The 18,450-nt window shown below is 36.4% G+C and overlaps 1 protein-coding gene across 1 annotated transcript; it reads left to right on the top strand.

Moving 5' to 3' along the window:
* Nucleotides 1–3,481: 3,481 nt before the first annotated feature.
* LOC306987140 (uncharacterized protein) lies at nt 3,482–9,369 on the top strand. The gene is made up of 7 exons (XM_079591187.1): nt 3,482–3,613; nt 4,950–5,060; nt 6,096–6,139; nt 8,059–8,349; nt 8,588–8,833; nt 8,932–8,988; nt 9,093–9,369. Coding segments are annotated over exons 2-7 (834 nt in total). The 5' UTR covers nt 3,482–3,613; nt 4,950–5,058; the 3' UTR covers nt 9,287–9,369.
* The last annotated feature ends 9,081 nt before the right edge of the window (nt 9,370–18,450 follow it).

The following is an 18,450-nucleotide window of genomic DNA, read 5'->3' as shown; positions in this document are numbered from 1 at the left end:
AGATATGAACCATATTTAGCCCATTAGACATACAGTACTGTGTAATCATATCGATCCTCGATGAAATATCTGCTGTACTATTCTCTATTGGTCGTCATACAGCTACAAAACAGTGTCCAGCATTTCATGAAGACAAACACAATTTATCCCTTTTCTAAAATACCAAGAGCCATTTAGAAGAAAGAGACAATATTGTTGTTCACAATTATTATTTTTATTAACACCATTTATGAATTATGACGACTCCCCTATGGGTTGCCACTTTTCTTTAGTGTTTTTCTTATATTCTTCTTCTTATATTATTGTCTTGATGTTATAATACCCGATGGCCACTAGAGGGCTCCCCGTGCTGTTGCGGTGTGCTGAATAAACCAGTATAAACAGTGGAGTCGTGTCTCCGCTTCCCCTCGTGTATGTTCTGAACACAACAGAATAATATCTGTTATTATAGAATATTGATGCTGACATAACAAAATGCCAATTATAAACGTGTCTTTCGTGTAATCACACCATAGACTGTAAAAAAACAAACAAGTTCACATATATCCAATATCTACTGAAATGTTGCCCCAGAAACCATGTGGAGTGCTTTAATGCAAGAAGTAAACAGGGTCTTACCAGAAGAGGCAATCTCACTCAAGCTAAAGACAGGCAACAAAAGAAAATGAATTTTAAAGTGAGTAGAGAAGACTAGGGCCAGCTAAACCTACACGGGTCAGATTAAACCAGACAGATCATCAACCTGACCGTCAAGAACTTTTTGTCTCGAAATAAATTATAGACCCATCCATTGATATATAGAAATGAATTGATATACCCTAGTATTATCTAGCTAATCTTTTATAAATAATAAATGTGCATCATTGCTAAACAACAATAATTTAGCAGATTGTCATACCTCAATTCGTGTTGCTGTGCTCCCCCTACTGGACGCATCAGGGTCTGCAGCCTCCCCAATGATCGCAGTGTTGCCAGATTGGGCGAGATAACCGTGTAAATCGAAGTGTATAAGTGATATTGCTGCCTTTAACATTGCAGCAAGGGCAGAGCAAAGCGTCTGGACCTTTGAGCTTGTCAATAGGCTTGTTTGAGATGCGCCTTGCCTCGCCTGAAATGTATGCGAGAGTAGGCGGCTGCAGTGAGGGGAGGAGTGAAAAAAGTGCAGGCAAGCCGGACAGTTCTCTCTTCTCACAGTGGATCTGACACCTGTGAGATCAAAGATGGATATCGCGGGATTCACGGGATTCACGCTTGTGCACAGTGTTGCTAATAAACTGGATGTAATTTAAGTTCTGTTGCTTAAATATGAAAATAAATATAATGAACAAGACACCCAAATCACTTGTTAGGCTATATAATCCCATTCCAAATACGTGTTTATCAATCTTTTTTTTCTTTCTTTAATACATGTGTTTATATATATATATTTTAATTACATAATCACATAATCCATATAGGCCTAGAGATCGCACTGTCAGAGAGTTTGGGAATATCCACAGATCATTAGGCTACACATAAAACATGATATCAGAGTTTTAATATCAAACATTTTAAAAGAGAACATTACATCATGGTTGTTTAAACCAATGAGCATTAAGTTGTGTCGTCAGCAAGTCGTTTCCCATCATGCTTTTGATCCGCGCAGTCGGTGGAGAGCAACTGCGCGCAACTGCAGAATCCGACAGGTGTGCCTTGCGCTCGCGAGAAATTTTTGACATACGTCAGCATGACATCAGAGCCAGGCGGAACGCAGTCGGACACATTTCTAACCGGCATGCATCTCGCGGTGATCACCGGTGATCGGTTCTGCGCAGATTTTGCTCATCTCAAACAAACCTAATCTGTCTCGCTGAGTGTCACACAGATGCCGTCATTCTACAGAAACGTCCACTTTTGGTTTGGCAAGATGTCTTAACATTTATATATTTTTCTAACGTTTAAACTTAGACCACATTATTAGATTACCATTTTACTTTATGAATACACATAAACGACAGCTTAATGATTTTTTTATATATTTTTGTGTATTTATTTAAAGACCACATACACCATTTTTTGTCACTGGTGTTACCTTAATTATTTGGCAATATTAAAGGTTTTTTATTTTTTAGTGATTTTAAAAAGTGAATCAAGTTAAAAAAAATTATATTTCATTTATAATTGCTTTTTGAACTTTCTTATTCATAAAATATAAAGCAGAACGACTGTTAATATTAAAATAGACCACAGCCATTTTATTACATTTATGCATTTGGCAGAGGAAAAGTGCTTGAATGATGTTAGTTCATTTGCACAACCTTGTATTTGCTATAACGATGAACATATTTGAACACCAGTTAAAATCAAGTAATGATGCAATCCTTTAAATCTTAACTTTTGAGTGTAGCAGAATTAAATGGATGTAAAATTAAAAATAATTTTACAATATGTAATTTTACAAATAACATATTGTTTTGTTTTAAAATGTAAAGAAATTGTAACCCTAAAGTGTCTTTTAAGTGTAATATTTCTGTAAAGGCTAGGGGCAGAAAAAATGATATTTCCATCAGTAGTAGATCGCCCTGGAGTGGTCGCTTTCCATTTAATATTATATTATAATAATTATAATGTAAATGCATGGGTAAGATGTCACATAATAGATGTATATGCATAGAGGTCGCCTAATATATTGTTTTCTATACCAGTTTACGACTGTTTCCTCTTTATTTTGTGTGCAGCTGTGGTGCTTTTGAGGTGACAATTCTTCATTTGTCCTTTAACCCTCATGTGTTGCCTTTCAATTAAAAGATTGTGTTATCGGTGTGCAGTGTGTGCTTGTTGTTCATTTATCTCAAAAGAATCATTAGATTTGTTTGTCAGCGGTGCATTTAGCTGTTCATTAGTGCTGTTGATATCAGTCAGTCAACATTTTTAATCATCAGCAAATCAGGAATACAATAAGACATCAAAAGATTTTTTAAATTATTTATTTAAAAAAAAGAAAAAAAGAAGAAGAAGAAATAAAGCCCAATTCCAAAACGATAGACTATAGGCTATTAGTGCTTGCTCCACACTTTAGTTGAGGTGGGAAGAATAATTGATAGAACGATTGCAATATTGTTTTCTTGCAATACATTATCAGTATCTGGCACTAATGCAGATTGAAGCTTGCTTTACTGTATACCAAAACAAGCATTTCGGTTCTTGAACAGCTAAGAGTCAGTTTAATCAACTCTACGCGAGAGCAAAAGCATACGGAACTGTCTGTTCTCGAATCGCTCTCGCGGTATTTTGATATCATACACCGACCGTCTGTGCAGCGCTGCTTTAAGTCGAAAAAAACGTTTATATACTGTCTATGGAAAAAACAGTGAGCAACTTGAAGGGGCGTAACTTTAAGTCTTGCAGGATGCAGACGGATACTATTGGGTTTTGGTGAGCTTTTGGGCTGGAAATCACCGTCCCAACCTGGCAACACTGTCAGTCAGACTCCTCCTCTTACTGGAAACTTGATCTCATCTTTCTTTGGATAGCCTACGTTTGCTTTTGCTTTTGTTTTTACTCATCGCTAAATCGTCTTTTTAAACGTGCTGTGGCTTTTTGACACATGAATATAACGTAGACCTTTAATCATGTAAGTTTTCATGTTTCTAACAATAGGCTAAGTGTGTTATTATATACATAGGCCTAGTTGTTCTGTTTGAGGAAACTAAACCTGCTAGTGACGAGGAAATAAATCGTCATGTTTACGATGAACATATCGTTAGCCTACTGTGATTATGATGATGGGTTTTATTAGTTGAGTTATTAATATATTCGATTGTTACAGAATTTGTAAAGCCTGTTTGTGTGTAGGCTAGGCTATTGAGTTTGCTGATCATTTTATTACACCGAAATCCTTTATAAAACCAAAGATTCAGGTTATAGTTTGATGTTATTGATTAGACATTTTTAACATGCACACTTAAAGGGTTAGTTCACCCAAAAATGAAAATAATGTCATTAATGACTCACCCTCATGTCGTTCTAAGCCCGTAAGACCTCCGTTCATCTTCGGAACACAGTTTAAGATATTTTAGATTTAGTCCGAGAGCATTCTGTCCCTCCATTGAAACTGTATATACAGTATACTGTCCATGTCCATAAAGGTAATAAAAACATCATCACAGTAGTCCATGTGACATCAGTGGGTTAGTTAGAAGTTTTTGAAGCATCGAAAATACTTTTTGGTCCAAAAATAACACAAAATAAGACTTTATTCAGCATTGTATTCTCTCCCGGGTCTGTTGTGAATCTGCGTTCAGGACTCCGCAGTGACGCTGCTGACGGAAGACGCTGATGACGTGTTATCCGGTGCGCCCGAGCTTCGTTTACAGTCTGAGGGAGACGCACGCTATATTCAAGCTATTCTACATTATTTGCGTGGATATAATTTTTTTAATGGTGCGTAAATGTGCATGTCGCGGATGAGACACTTTTACACACGTGCGTTTCCCTCAGTCTATAAATGAAGCTCGGGCGCACCAGATAACACGTCATCAGCGTCTTACGCCATCAGCGTAACTGTGAAGGATTGACAACAGACCCGGGAGAGAATACAATGCTGAATAAAGTCTTATTTTGTGTTATTTTTGGACCAAAAAGTATTTTCGATGCTTCAAAAACTTCTAACTAACCCACTGATGTCACATGGACTACTGTGATGATGTTTATATTACCTTTATGGACATGGACAGTATACTGTATATACAGTTTCAATGGAGGGACAGAATGCTCTCGGACTAAATCTAAAATATCTTAAACTGTGTTCCGAAGATGAACGGCGGTCTTACGGGCTTAGAACGACATGAGGGGGAGTCATTAATGACATTATTTTCATTTTTGGGTGAACTAACCCTTTAAGTAATGTAACGAAGTATTTGTACTTCGTTACTTGACACCTCTGAGCGCTAGTTTATTATGATCCACAGATCCTTGGCAGACCGTCTTCTGTTCCCTGAGGCTGAGCTCAGTGCTTCCCCCCTCAAGTAATCTCTATGGCGACGTCTGTGTATCACGACAGCAGTCAGAGCACACAGAATGTGAGTGTTTAGTAATATTTTACCGCTCAGGAAAGCGTTATATCCCTGTATTAATGTGTGTGTCTGTGTCGGTCACATAAAGCATGTCTTCCTCTTTCTCATCAAGCTCCTGAATCTCCTGCTGCTGTTTTTGCTTTGTCGCATACAGTGATGAGTTTAATTTTTGTTCATAAATGGTAACAATCTTTAATATTCAACTCCAGGTAGAGTTATATTTCCAGTTGATCAAGTGAAGCGGGAGCGCACTGAACCGATCATCTCTTCCTTTTACTTTTTACAGGGCTATAGTTGTTACAGCACAAAATAAACATAATATCCAACGCACGTTACAATGGCCTCAGAGAAGTCATTCAATGGCCATAAACTGTACAGTTAGCGGAAAACTCTAGAGAGCAGCATTATACCCCCCCCCCCCCCCCCACACACACAAAAAAACCCAACAACAACAACAACAAACATACATTCATTATTTTTACCCTAATACCATTAAAAGGCTAGTATTATAACATTATTATTATTATAAAGCTATTATTTTGAAAAAGGAACTTGTATGCAATTGTAAACAAATTCAGGTGGCGACCAGTGACTGAAAAAATGTATTTGATTGAATGTATCACTGAAACTTTCATTCAAGAGATGAAACAAGTCTTCAATCATTAATTTAAAAAAAAAATTATATAATGAATTAATTTAATTTAAGATAATATTTTTTTAATAGACTTGTTTAAACAAAATTTAAATAGAAAATTAAAATGTATAAATATACTTATAACATTGAATAGAACATTTTGTCAGAACAGAACCTCAAGTAATAAGGCTATACATACATATCATTTTTTTGGTTGTCTAATGTTTTGTTTTCAGAATCGTGGGAGAACCGTGATCTCTATTCTAAAATAAATAAATAAATAAATACAGATTTGGTACAATTATAATGCATTATAATGGAGGAATTGAAGTTCTGTAAACCATGCCGGTATCCATGTTGTGTGTCTGTATCTGTCATATAAATCAGCTCTTCTGGTTTCTCAACAGGCATGTTCTTCTTCTGCTGCTGTTGTGCTCTGTGAATGAAAGTGGTGAGTATAATTTTTGTTCATAAATGGTAACAATCTTTTATATTCAATTCTTTCTCTGTAGTAGGGCTCAACATTAAGCCTTGTCATTGTCCTTCAGACAAGTAAATCAGTCATTTATTAACCTTTATAATAAAGGCCATTTTCCCCCTGACCTTATTAAATGTATGCGTCATATTTCATGTCAAATTCTTAAATTTGGTCAATAACTGTAATAGAAAATAATAAGACACTATAGGGCTGTTAACAGTCGCCATTTACATTGAATGTAATAAAATCACTATCATTCTCGTGTTTCTGTGCTTCTAGTTGTTTTTTGTAATTGCTGTTAATCAGTTAATGTTGAGCCTATCCAATTAATTCCAGTTCATTTATTATTAAACATTCTTCAGGAATTCACTATAAACTGAAACATCTGCTGAAACTTCTGAAATGTTAAAATGTGGCAAGAGTTAATATTGTTGGCTTCTTATAAGCTACAAGTATATATGCACCGATATGAACATTTTGGCCGATACCGTTTACCAATAATTATTTACATTTAAAAGCCGATAACCGATATATTGGCCAATAAATCTAAAATTAAACGAATTAGTCAAATTAACTTTTATGAGTATTTAGCACATTCTTTTTCATTCAAGTTCACAGAACTGATATATTGTAAGTAAGCTGAACTATTTATTTGTTTTGAGTTTTATGAAATAATTTATTTTAATTTAGACAAACTTAAGTTTCACTGAAACAGCTGGGTTGTCTATTTCCCAGCATGCTTTGCCGATGGTACTCGAAAGTGAGAGTAAATGCTAAAATCAAGTGTAATATAATTGATTTTTTTTGTGCAAGATTAATGTTAAGTGGGAGATTTAGTGATTAATGTTTTGTTATGCTAATTTAGAAGAGTTTCTGTTAATGTTGGTTTTAGGATAGTTATGATCATGGTGACGAGTGGAGCATGATCTTGATCTGAGAGCTAATAATACCTTTATATTGTTGCCTTCATACAGCAAGTGCTTCTGTATAACCTACTGTTGCTAAAATGTTAACAAATTAGTATGTTAGTGGATTAGCTTGTTAAAGCTAACTATGTTTATACTAATAAAAGTGTTCCCATTGAAAATAACATGCAAAAAATTTTACATCCCCAAGTCAAAATGTTCTAGTGACTGATAACATCTAAATTTTTCACTAAAAGTCTGACATATTATTTCTCATTGAGCCAATGTTAACAGACTATTGCAACAATTAATTCAATTTATTTTACAGCATTTCACTTAAAAATTAATTAAAATTTAGATGTGACCAGTCACTAGAATATTTTGACTTGGAGAGGTTAATTTTTTTTTTACAGTGTGAAAGTTTTAAGTTAATTGTATGAATTAGTGTAGTCATACATTTTAATTGTTCTTAACTTGAAATGTTTAACTACAAAATAAAAATATGCTAGTTCTGCTTAAACTTTGAATTTCATGTGATGACTGTGCCTGTCATGACGGCTTAACTCCGTAGACGCGCCACAACACGCTCGTCGCGCTGAAACACTGGCGAACAGGAACTCACAGCATTCGTTTACAGACGTGCTCTTATTATAATGTTATGAAGCCTGTGACAGATTTGTGCGGCACATGTTGCACTGAACTGTATCTTCCTTTACGAAGTGATTCATTCAAAACCATCATGGCGAACAGCGCGCATCTCTCAACTGAAGTGAATAATCAATGATCTATCGGCTTTGATCAGCCTAATTTAACATCAAAAATGACTATTTATCGGCCAATATCGATATGTGGTCGATATATCGTGCATCCCTAGATATATAATTTATATAAATGATCTAAAATAAGAATGATGATCTTGATTAAGAAGAGAAAAAACTTTTTTTACCTGTATTGATGAGTTGTATTTTCTTCTGTCTGTATTTGCAGGAGCCACTCCTGTACATGTGACGGGGAAGAAGGGAGGAAGCGTCACCCTGCAGTGTGCTATTGAGGCCGAAGAGATTTTTGAGATTATTTTAAGCAGTCTGTCCAAAAATATCCCTGTGTGTCAGAGTGAAGAATGTGAGAGTGGCCGAATATTTAAAAAAGACTCATGTGACGTCGTCATCAAGGATCTGAGATTCAGTGACGCTGGGAAAAACATTTTAAGATTTTATTACAATAATGATCAGACAAAGCTTGTGCAAGGAATCACAGAGTATCATCTTCATATTCATGGTAAAGTCAAACTGATCAAACCATCATCAGGATTTCCTGATAATATTAACAATGTAATAATGTTGGTATTGTGTGCAGGGTCGTGACCAGCAAAGACATTAAAAGTGACATGTTTTATCTAATATTCAGATTAGTTTATTCCAATATAAGCTTTCCAATGGCTAATTTTTAAATGATTTGGTCCCTGATTGACAGTTTGACAATTATAATAATGATGAAAGTCTCTGTGTCTCCTCAGATGAGATCTCAGTGCAGAAAGGAGAGGATCTGGAGTTGGATGTTCTGTTGATCAACACTGATAAAGTGGAGAGAAGCTCGAGCTCAGGCTGGACAGAGCTGTGGACGAGAGGTCAGGGGGTCAGCAGTGATCGACTGACCGACAGAGACGAGACTCTGATCATTCATGAGTTTACAGTCAACGACACTGGAACATACAGAGTTCTGGATTATGAAGGAGAAACCTTGATCACAGTCACAGTCACCGGTGAGAGAAGATCAGTGGAGTGGAAATATAAGGTTTATTCATCATGATTTGAACCGCAAATGTTAAACTGTGTGAGTAACCTTTGATATTCTCTACAGAATCAAAGGGAAAACAGAACACAAATGATATCAAAACTAATAACAGTAAACAATCTAGTAAGTACAACAGGTGTCATTGAGATTTACTAAATCTTTAAACAGCTAAAAAAATACATTTAAAAAACTTGTGTTCTCTTCCCACTTTCTCCCTTCACCTGTAGATTACTGGATGTTACTGGTTGGACTGACAGTGGTTCTGATGGTTCTGGTTCTGGCGGCTCTGACTGCTGTCGTGATACACAGACGTCACCACAGAGATTACTCAAGGGTGGAAAGCACTGAGCTCAGGGAACAGAAGACGGTCTGCCAAGGGTCTGTGGATCATGATAAACTAGCGCTCAGAGGTGTCAAGTAACGAAGTACAAATACTTCGTTACATTACTTAAAGGGATACTCTACCGTTTTTTTCATATTAAACTATGTTATTCCCTTAACTAAGACGAGTTGATACATACCTCTCTCGTCTCAGTGCGTGCACTTAATCGCTCTGGCGCGCCGCGACACTTTGATAGCACAGTTTATTCAATAGGGGCCAAGCAGAGAAGCTACCAAACACCTCCACGTTTTCCCTATTTAAATACAGTTACTCGAGTAGTGTAATTCGACCTAGGACGGTGACGCAAAACAAAATGTTGCGCTTTTCTAAGCGTGTAAAGTGGATAACTATATTGTATGGCGGAATACCATAGCAAGTGCTTGGGAGCACTTCGACTTGGCGCAGTAATATCTTCTGGGAGAGGGAGCGGGGGCCGGTGAGAGGATTTTTCACGAGTGAAGATATTACTGCGCCAAGTCGAAGTGCTCCCAAGCACTTGCTATGGTATTCCGCTTTACACGCTTAGAAAAGCGCAACGTTTTGTTTTGCGTCACCGTCCTAGGTCGAATTACACTACTCGAGTAACTGTATTTAAATAGGGAAAACGTGGAGGTGTTTGGTAGCTTCTCTGCTTGGCCCCTATTGAATAAACTGTGCTATCAAAGTGTCGCGGCGCGCCAGAGCGATTAAGTGCACGCACTGAGACGAGAGAGGTATGTATCAACTCGTCTTAGTTAAGGGAATAACATAGTTTAATATGAAAAAACGGTAGAGTATCCCTTTAAGTAGAAATTTTGGGTATCTATACTTTACTGGAGTAATTATTTTTCAGCTGACTTTTTACTTCTACTCCTTACATTTTAAAAATAGCCTCGTTACTCCTATTATAGTGTCAAAATATCCCCACAAAGATGGCAATATCTGAAATCCTTATATGCGGCTGAAACCGGTTGCTTAGTGCCTCACAAATCTTTCAACATTAACATTTTAATAACATTATAGTCATTATGGCCTTAGAATATTTTGTTTTTTTGAGGAGGTGGGGTAGTGCACTATAGGCCCCTTTGGCGCGGTCAAAGCTTTTGTCCTTAAAGGAGAACTCCGGTGCAAAATGAACCTTTGGTCTAATTACACATTGTTACCTAGTCAACCGTTATCTAAGATTTGTTTTCATGATTGTCGAATGTAAATAGTTTTATCTCTAAAAACAGTTTAGCCTATAACGCTAGTATAACGCTAGTATATTGGGCATGGAGTAATGACAAATAAAAATCGCTTGTTAATACCACTAACAAGGCTCAAAATAGCCCCACACTAACACGGCAGCATAATGAGGGTCCCTACCTTCAAACCGAAGCATTGAGAACTGTGTCAGTGTCCAGACAGTTTAATAAGAAGATATTTTATACATACAGTCAACTTCACGTATACAAGCAGAATCCATCTTTGAAAAACAGACTCTATCAGTCGAACTACGAACCGCCGATCCAAATGCGCTGAACTGTGTAGAATCTCATATGGCCCAGCGCATTTGGATCGGCGGTTCGTAGTTGTTTGGGATTCTGGTTCTGGCTCTGATTATACTTCTGGTGTCATCAAGAAACACCAATTTCTGAACAAGAAAGTGGAACATGATTCCTCCCAATGTAATAAAGTGTAAAGAGGCACAGAACACCTCGTGACGTCTCTGGTTACTTGCATGTAATTCACCTTCAGAGCCAACAGATCTACAGAGGATTCTGTCTACATATTTCTGCAATATACTGGCACTGAACTTAAAGTTGACATGAAGGATTTATTGTTTCTATGCCATCAACCTTTGTGTCTAAACTAATTAAGAACGTATTCACAGTGTAACCAGTGAGCAAACATATCTATGCCAGACTATGAAAGACAAAAAGTGCAACTACATACTGTAAAAAATGGGGTTTAAACACCCTTAATATTCAGCACTGAAACTTTTGAACTGAATTCAGCTGAATTGACTTGGTTTGCATCATTGATCATTATTTTCCTGTTGATCAGTAAAGCTTTGAAACAATCTGTATTTTATAAATGGTATATGTATAGAGTATTTTAAATATGTGTGTTTAAACAAAATGTATATTTATGGCATGAGGAAGAGTCTTGCTTCATCTAAAGTGTCTTCATCATCTAGAGTGTTTTTCTTATGTTGTTTTTCTCTGCTCAAGTGGACATTTGCATTATTCTTTGTAAATCTGCTTTGAAGAGCATGTATTATGAAAAACCACAAAATAAAGCATTTTTGTAAGAAACGTTTGTAAGATATTATTTTTTTAAGACGACAAGCTGGAGAGACTTTAATTTTGGAGATTTTTAATGATATATTATGTTTGTTTCACTCTTGTGAAGTGAAGTGAATAAATAAATAACTCAGACTGACGCCATATGCCCGTGACTCTGAATCCGATATCACCCCCTATACCCTCAAAAAGGCCATTTGTAGTGGTGTCCGAAACCATAGTGGACGTTATTGAGCGAGTGCACTCATTCAATCCCACATTGCACTGCACTAACGAGTATTAGTTGGGTCATCTATAGCAGTTCGGTGACCGCGGAGAGCGAAGGTTAGCTTATCACTGGATTTATCATCTATAAACGTTAAAGATAAAAATTAGCCGGGGTGCCCCTCACAAAAATGTGGGGAAATTTTGTGAGAGCCCCATATCCAAAATGGCTTCCGTCCACCACGCTGGAAATGATCCTTTTAATGGTTTTGCCCACATTGCTGCATAATACATGGTTTCTGAGACCATTTGGGTAAATGATTTATTGATTTTACCTTCAAATTTAAGATGGCCACCAATTTTTGGCTCTTTAAATGTACATTTTTCAAAATCGGAGTAGACGGCAGCCATTTTGGATATAGGGCTCTCACAAAATTTCCCCACATATTTGTGAGGGGCACCCTGGCTAATTTTTTTCTTTAACCTTTATAGATGACAAATCCTATGAGAAACGAACCTTCGCTCTCCACGGTCACCGAACTGCTAGGAGAATTAATATGTACATATACGCAGAGTTTAAGAGAAATATAAATGCATCTGTATGACACATAAAGCTCGGCTATAAATAAAAATGTGTTCAAAAATGTGTTGTTGAGAGTTCTGATCAAATAAACTGGTATCTTACTACAATACTTTACAGTGGAGTTCACATAATGTCCACAAGAGGGGAATATATTATTATAAATGAGCTGTTTTATTCAGTTAGATTACTCTTCCGACTGAGAGCTAAACTGTAATCTTCTGTCTTCACTCTTGAGATTAAAAATGCAGTTTTTGTGGATATATGTCTTTCGTGTTCAATCAGCACGACACCACAAGAAGATCAGTGGAGCACAGCGTACACACCTGTTTGGTACACACACAGTGACGCGGCAGAGATGTCAGGTAGGAAGGGTTGGCAGGTCTTTGCAACAATAGCACACAAAACCCATCGGCTCTTCTCCATCGGGCGGCCGAATGCTCGAGATTCTCCGCTGGATTTGTGAGTTTGAGGGATGTTTTTGGGTGTTGGTTAGGGTGACCACCATCAAACAAACCAAATGTGGGACAATTAAATACGTTTTTTTGGGACATGTTACCAACACTAAAACATAACCTGAAACTGTTATACAATGTCTATCTAACGTAATAAAAACATTTGTATTCTGCCTTTCAGCTGATAAAAATTATTTGTTCTTTAGTCCCTTCCAGAAAACATCATTACGTCACAATGTAATACAACATGTCTTTATTTTACATGTCATTTAAATTCAACATCACTGAGCCCTAAGGCTGCAGGCATCATGCAGATCACTATTTTTGAAAGAGTTCTGACCAAGTTCAACTAAAATCTACAAAATAAACAATGAAAATATACAATATAAAACAACATGAAATTAGATCATTGACAGTCTTATACTATATTAAGAATATATTAGCCTAAACCAAAAACTTTCATATTTTTATGTAGCTACTGTTTAAGGATGTGAATTAGACACAGCAGGAAACAGGTTGATATATTCTGTTAAATAACATTTTTAATTGACCGAATTATCCATTTGTTTTCTGACAGGGAACACATGGAACGAGTCACCACTCCACATTTTGATTGACAGCCGTCACAACCTATAGTGACCGTGTTTACTCCTTTCCTTTCAACCATTGGGTAGGATTATGGATTTTTGAAAATGACCGTCATGTGTGTAACATCGCTCCAAGTGACTGAAAACATCCTGCAAAGTTTTAAATCTGAAAGTGCACTGTATATTCAATTCAATTCAAGTTTATTGGTATAGCGCTTTTCACAATACTGTTTCAAAGCAGCTTTACAGAAAATGCATTTCAAAAATATACATACAAAAATACAGTTAGTTAATCATAAAATTATAAAGTTATAGTCTTTCAAAATTAAGAATAAATTAAATTAATTGTTTTTCAAACGTGTCATAAGCCGTTTCGTCGTGACGTCAAGATGTAACATTAGCATTAGCCCGTCCACTTCTCGCGCGTGGACACCAGGGAAACTCGAACCCCAAACCGGCGGATTCCTGTGGACACCGGACAGCATCATGTGAGGAGACGCTGCGCTCTACAATGTGACGTGAAGCCAGTTTCCGCTGCGCAAGGACGAGCATGTGAAGAATCAGGGGTTAAAGTTCATCTTTACCACGATATCACAGCAGTTTAATCCTAAACTACTCCTGTTCCCTTTATTTGACTGACGACTGCTTCTCAAATCTCGAGTTCAATGCAGGATTCGCAAACCGCTTGCTCTTGAGAGATGGTGTTCAAAACACTAGTTTTGAGTTTGTGTACGTCTCCTGCTAACTGGCTAACTCATGTTAGCACTGTCTTACTGATCAGCTGTGGCCACTATTACATAAAACTGTGTCTATTAATGCAGATCGTCTGTCGTCCTCACCACTTTGAGGAAAGATTAAGCATGGAGCAAGATTTGTGTTACCAATGTTTATGTTACATCACATCAGTCATTCACGCTAGAGTTCAGCTAATGTATACATACATGCACTGTTATTGACACAGTTTCCACGTGTACACCACAATATATTAGAAACATACAAGTCAAATAATCGGTTTGTGGATGGACATGCACTTGTTAATGCTGATGTTGAGGAATTGCAACATCTCATAATGTTCCTCAAACTGAGTAGTGCATCACTGATGAACGTCCTGCTCGAGTCGTCCTTGCGATGGAGGTTCGGGTTGAATAACTAGTTCTTCCAGTGTTTCATTGTCGCGCTCGCGCTCGCATTGATATGGTCAAATCGACGTGATTGTTCATTACTGTGTTAGTTTGCAGTACGGTGTAGAAAGCCTCAGGACACGCAGAGCTGACGTTGATATGGCAACGGGCGTTTTTGTTTTCGACACGCGCGCTGTACGCGGTAAACCAATCACAACAGACTGAGCCGTCTGGCCAATCAGAGCAGAGTAGACCAATCACAACAGACTGAGCCGTCTGGCCAATCAGAGCAGAGTAGACCAATCACAACAGACTGAGCCGTCTGGCGAGTCCTTTGAGAATCATTGAAAATGTGATGATGTGCAAATGTATATAATAAGAAAATTAAACAGTTTTTTTTTACTTTGATGCATGTAAACCTGTTGTAGGAAACTCCAAAACAATATTAGGAAACTTTAAAATAGCATAATTGGGGCCCTTTAAATAAAACATCTGTTGTATTTGTACTTCTGACGAAAGCGCTGTTAAATATAGGTGAAAAACTACGCCTCAAGAAGAACAAATCAAATGTTTCTTCAAAAGACAAAAGAACGCATGCACGTTTTCTTAATATGATAATTAAAAACCAACAGACTGATGGAAATGCGGGACATTTTCTTAATATGCGACGTGCGGGACAATGGGGGAAATTGCTGTGCGGTGCAACACAAAGCGGGACGGGCGCTTACCCTAGTGTTGGAGCGTAGAAATCATAATTATTTTTTCAATATTATTATTATTATTATTTTTTTTAACCTGCAGCAACAACTTAAAAGTGGCGTGACTTGGCAACACTGACTTGTGCATGTGTTAAGCAAAACTACTCTGTCTGCTTTCCATAGCAGAGTCTGCAGTGTGGCAAGCCAATTTAACATTTAATCCTTAAAACACACTACTATGTATTTTCATACTAGTACTTGTTTGTGTGTATGATATTAGTATCTATTCCATTACTAGTGCTCATTCTTTAAAAGTATACCATATCCTGAACTTAATAGGTTGGCTACTATAGTACTATTTAAATGTACATTTCTGCTCAGTTTGCTAATAGTCAAAGGGCCATACGCATAATTATAAATTCACAAACTGTAAAGCAGTTTTTAGTATTCAAAAGCTGAAACATATTTCGAGTAGGCCTATTTAACGGCCCATTAGAGGCCTGTGAGAGATTAGAAAGGTATCGGGCACTGGGGGACGCCATCGCATTTTCAGGTACAGTACGTAAATGTAATGGCCTGCTATGTAATGCTGTCAATCAAAACGTTCCTTAAAAGTTTGTGTTTACATAATAAATGTGTGTGTACTGTGTATAATTATTTTATATATATAAATACACACACATGCATGTATATATTTAAGAAAAATGTGTTATATAAAATATTTATACTTATATATAATATAAATGATATAAAAATCTATATACATTATGTACATGCAAATATTTCTTAATGTGTGTGTATTTATATATATAAAATAATTATACACAGTACACACACACATTTATTATGTAAACACAAACTTTTATTTTCGATGCGATTAATCGTTTAACAGCCCTACTCTAAATACAGTTTTACTCATTTATTATTCTTTGCTTTTATTGTTTTTTATTTAATTTTTATGCATCTGTTGTGATTACATTATGTTTGTATGTAAAGCACTTTGAATTACCATTGTGTATTGTGTATTGAAATAAGTGCTAATATGATATCTAATGAATCAGTATTATGGGAGAGCGGGACACAGTGTAACGCGGGGCTAGTTGTCACACACTTGTTTTAAATACTTCCACACACGCCAGCATGACGACCCCCCCAGATTCACAGTGACCCGATCCGTCCCCCGCCCTCACTATCCCCACGAAAGGCGACCAAAATCGGTAAAACAGAGGATTAACCAGTGTTTTCGCAATGTACATTAGCCAAAGTAGTGCCCCGGCCCGCCACTGCGCTTCAGAATCGGGTCGGGGCAGACGCAGGCCGACTACACTGACTGGTCACCATTACTTTGTACCCACGTTCTCACTACACGCTGTTCTGTTGTCAATAAACACACGATGCCACCGACTTTACACTCTCTCTCTCTGTGTGTGTGCTACGACTCCTGAGTGACGCAGGAGGACACTGTAGGAGCGGACGAGCGGTAACCATAGTGATCATATACAATCTATGAGTTGAGTCTGTGATTTTTTGAACTGAAAAAAATCGACCGTAAATGCCACATAAAAGAAATGAAGAGACAAAAAACAATCACCTCGTTTTTTCAAAAACCAAACAATGTAAGTATCCTATGCCTGTTGACTTTCCCAGATGTGGCAGATTAGATTTGTTAAGGGGAATAGCTAGTCTGAATAGCTAGTCTTTTGCACTTAGCAAACACAGCAAAATGTGGAGACCATAACTATGCATTTAGGTGAGTGGACAGAGGCAAATAATGAATGAACACAAAACGAATGGTTGGATAAATCAAACAATTTATCGTCGTCAGGAAATAATGTTTTATCTTATAATTTAACAGTATAAATTGACTGAGGTATGTTCACTGTCGTGTAAGCCACTATAAAAATAATTATAATAAGTAAATTTGTGTGGTGGAAGGTTTATGCAAACAACAAATAAAGGCCTACATAAACTTTTGACATCCTCTTATAGCAGGAAATGGGCTATGAAAAACATTTCTTAATGTCATACATAATTTGAAAGATATTTCTAATATATACATTTGTTTGGCTGCACTAGACGGAATTTCTCATACTCCGTATACCTACTTATTTTTATTTTTTGTAAATATGTTGTTGTTATTTTATTTTATTATTATTATTTGCACATAGGTTCTTTGCTTTTTTGTTCATAATGATAGCCTTTGTATGCTGAGATAAGCAAATGTTTAAATAAAACATACTTTGCTGAAGACATGAAGTTTTGGTGGGTGATTGTCAATAACAATAAAAATGAACATGATTATACTAGTCAAATAACAGTCTGATCATGCATTGCTAGTGGTGATCAGGTAGGCCTTTGTTTACCTTTGTTCATTCATTGTTGTTTATCCATGATTTCAAATAAGAATCCCCCAATGGCTTTTTAGTGCAAATCATTAGCCCAAATTACGCAAAATAACAAATGAGTTTAAATAATTTGCTGACAGCTTGGTCCCCCCAAGTTAAAAAATCCTATCTGCGCCAAATCTGATAATTTATCTAATATCTGTTATTTTACAGTTGAAATGGTTCTTTATGCAAACCAGTTGCTCAGGCGGGGCATGTTGTCACACTGAGTTACAATGAGCCTCTATTAGAAATATGATATTCTATTCTATACTTCTATGAATTCTATTGATAAACTATGTGACTAAAGACTGAGAGTAAATGTTCAGAAAATATTAATTATTATTATGTTTTGAACTATGCTATAGCTGTGTTTTCCGGTGTGTTTTTTGACAAACTGAAAAATGTGTTGATTTTTAATTATTTTATATGAAAAAGTTAATAATTGTATTTTATTGACAAAATATTTTAGTTTGTCTTGTGTATTTTTATTAGATCATATGGTCATGTTATAATGAACTCCACCTATGGGGCATGTTGTCACATTTCACTTCCATTATTTCAGGGGAAATCAAGAAAAAAGTATTAGGCTAATGAAACAAAATCACATAATTGTAGCTACTAAACATGTGGGAAATGAATGTTGGAAAAAATAAATAACACACTAAGTAGATTTACACAAACTGAGAAAGTTAAAACGCATTACGAGTACCATCTAATAAATCTAATACCTAAATAAAATAAGGTAATCTATCATCTAATAAATAAGAACAATCTGATGAATAAGTAGCCTAGAACCTGATGAAATGGCTAATGCTAGTATATAAAAACACTAGTATGAAAACAGATAGTAGGTTTTAGGATGAAATGTTAAATGGGTTTGCCATAAATGTTAAAGCGCTGGTTACTT

Source organism: Phoxinus phoxinus (genome assembly GCF_949152265.1).
Source record: "Phoxinus phoxinus genome assembly, chromosome: 19".
In the NCBI taxonomy this organism is placed as follows: Eukaryota; Metazoa; Chordata; class Actinopteri; order Cypriniformes; family Leuciscidae; genus Phoxinus; species Phoxinus phoxinus.
Note: the sequence above shows the minus strand (reverse complement) of the source record. Positions and strands in the feature narration are given on the sequence as shown.

Bases quoted from the DNA above. Each gene is read 5' to 3' on its own strand.
- LOC306987140 (XM_079591187.1), top strand. The intron at 6,140-8,058 runs GTGAGTATAATT...CTGTATTTGCAG, and splicing joins GTGCTCTGTGAATGAAAGTG to GAGCCACTCCTGTACATGTG. The intron at 8,989-9,092 runs GTAAGTACAACA...CTTCACCTGTAG, and splicing joins TAATAACAGTAAACAATCTA to ATTACTGGATGTTACTGGTT.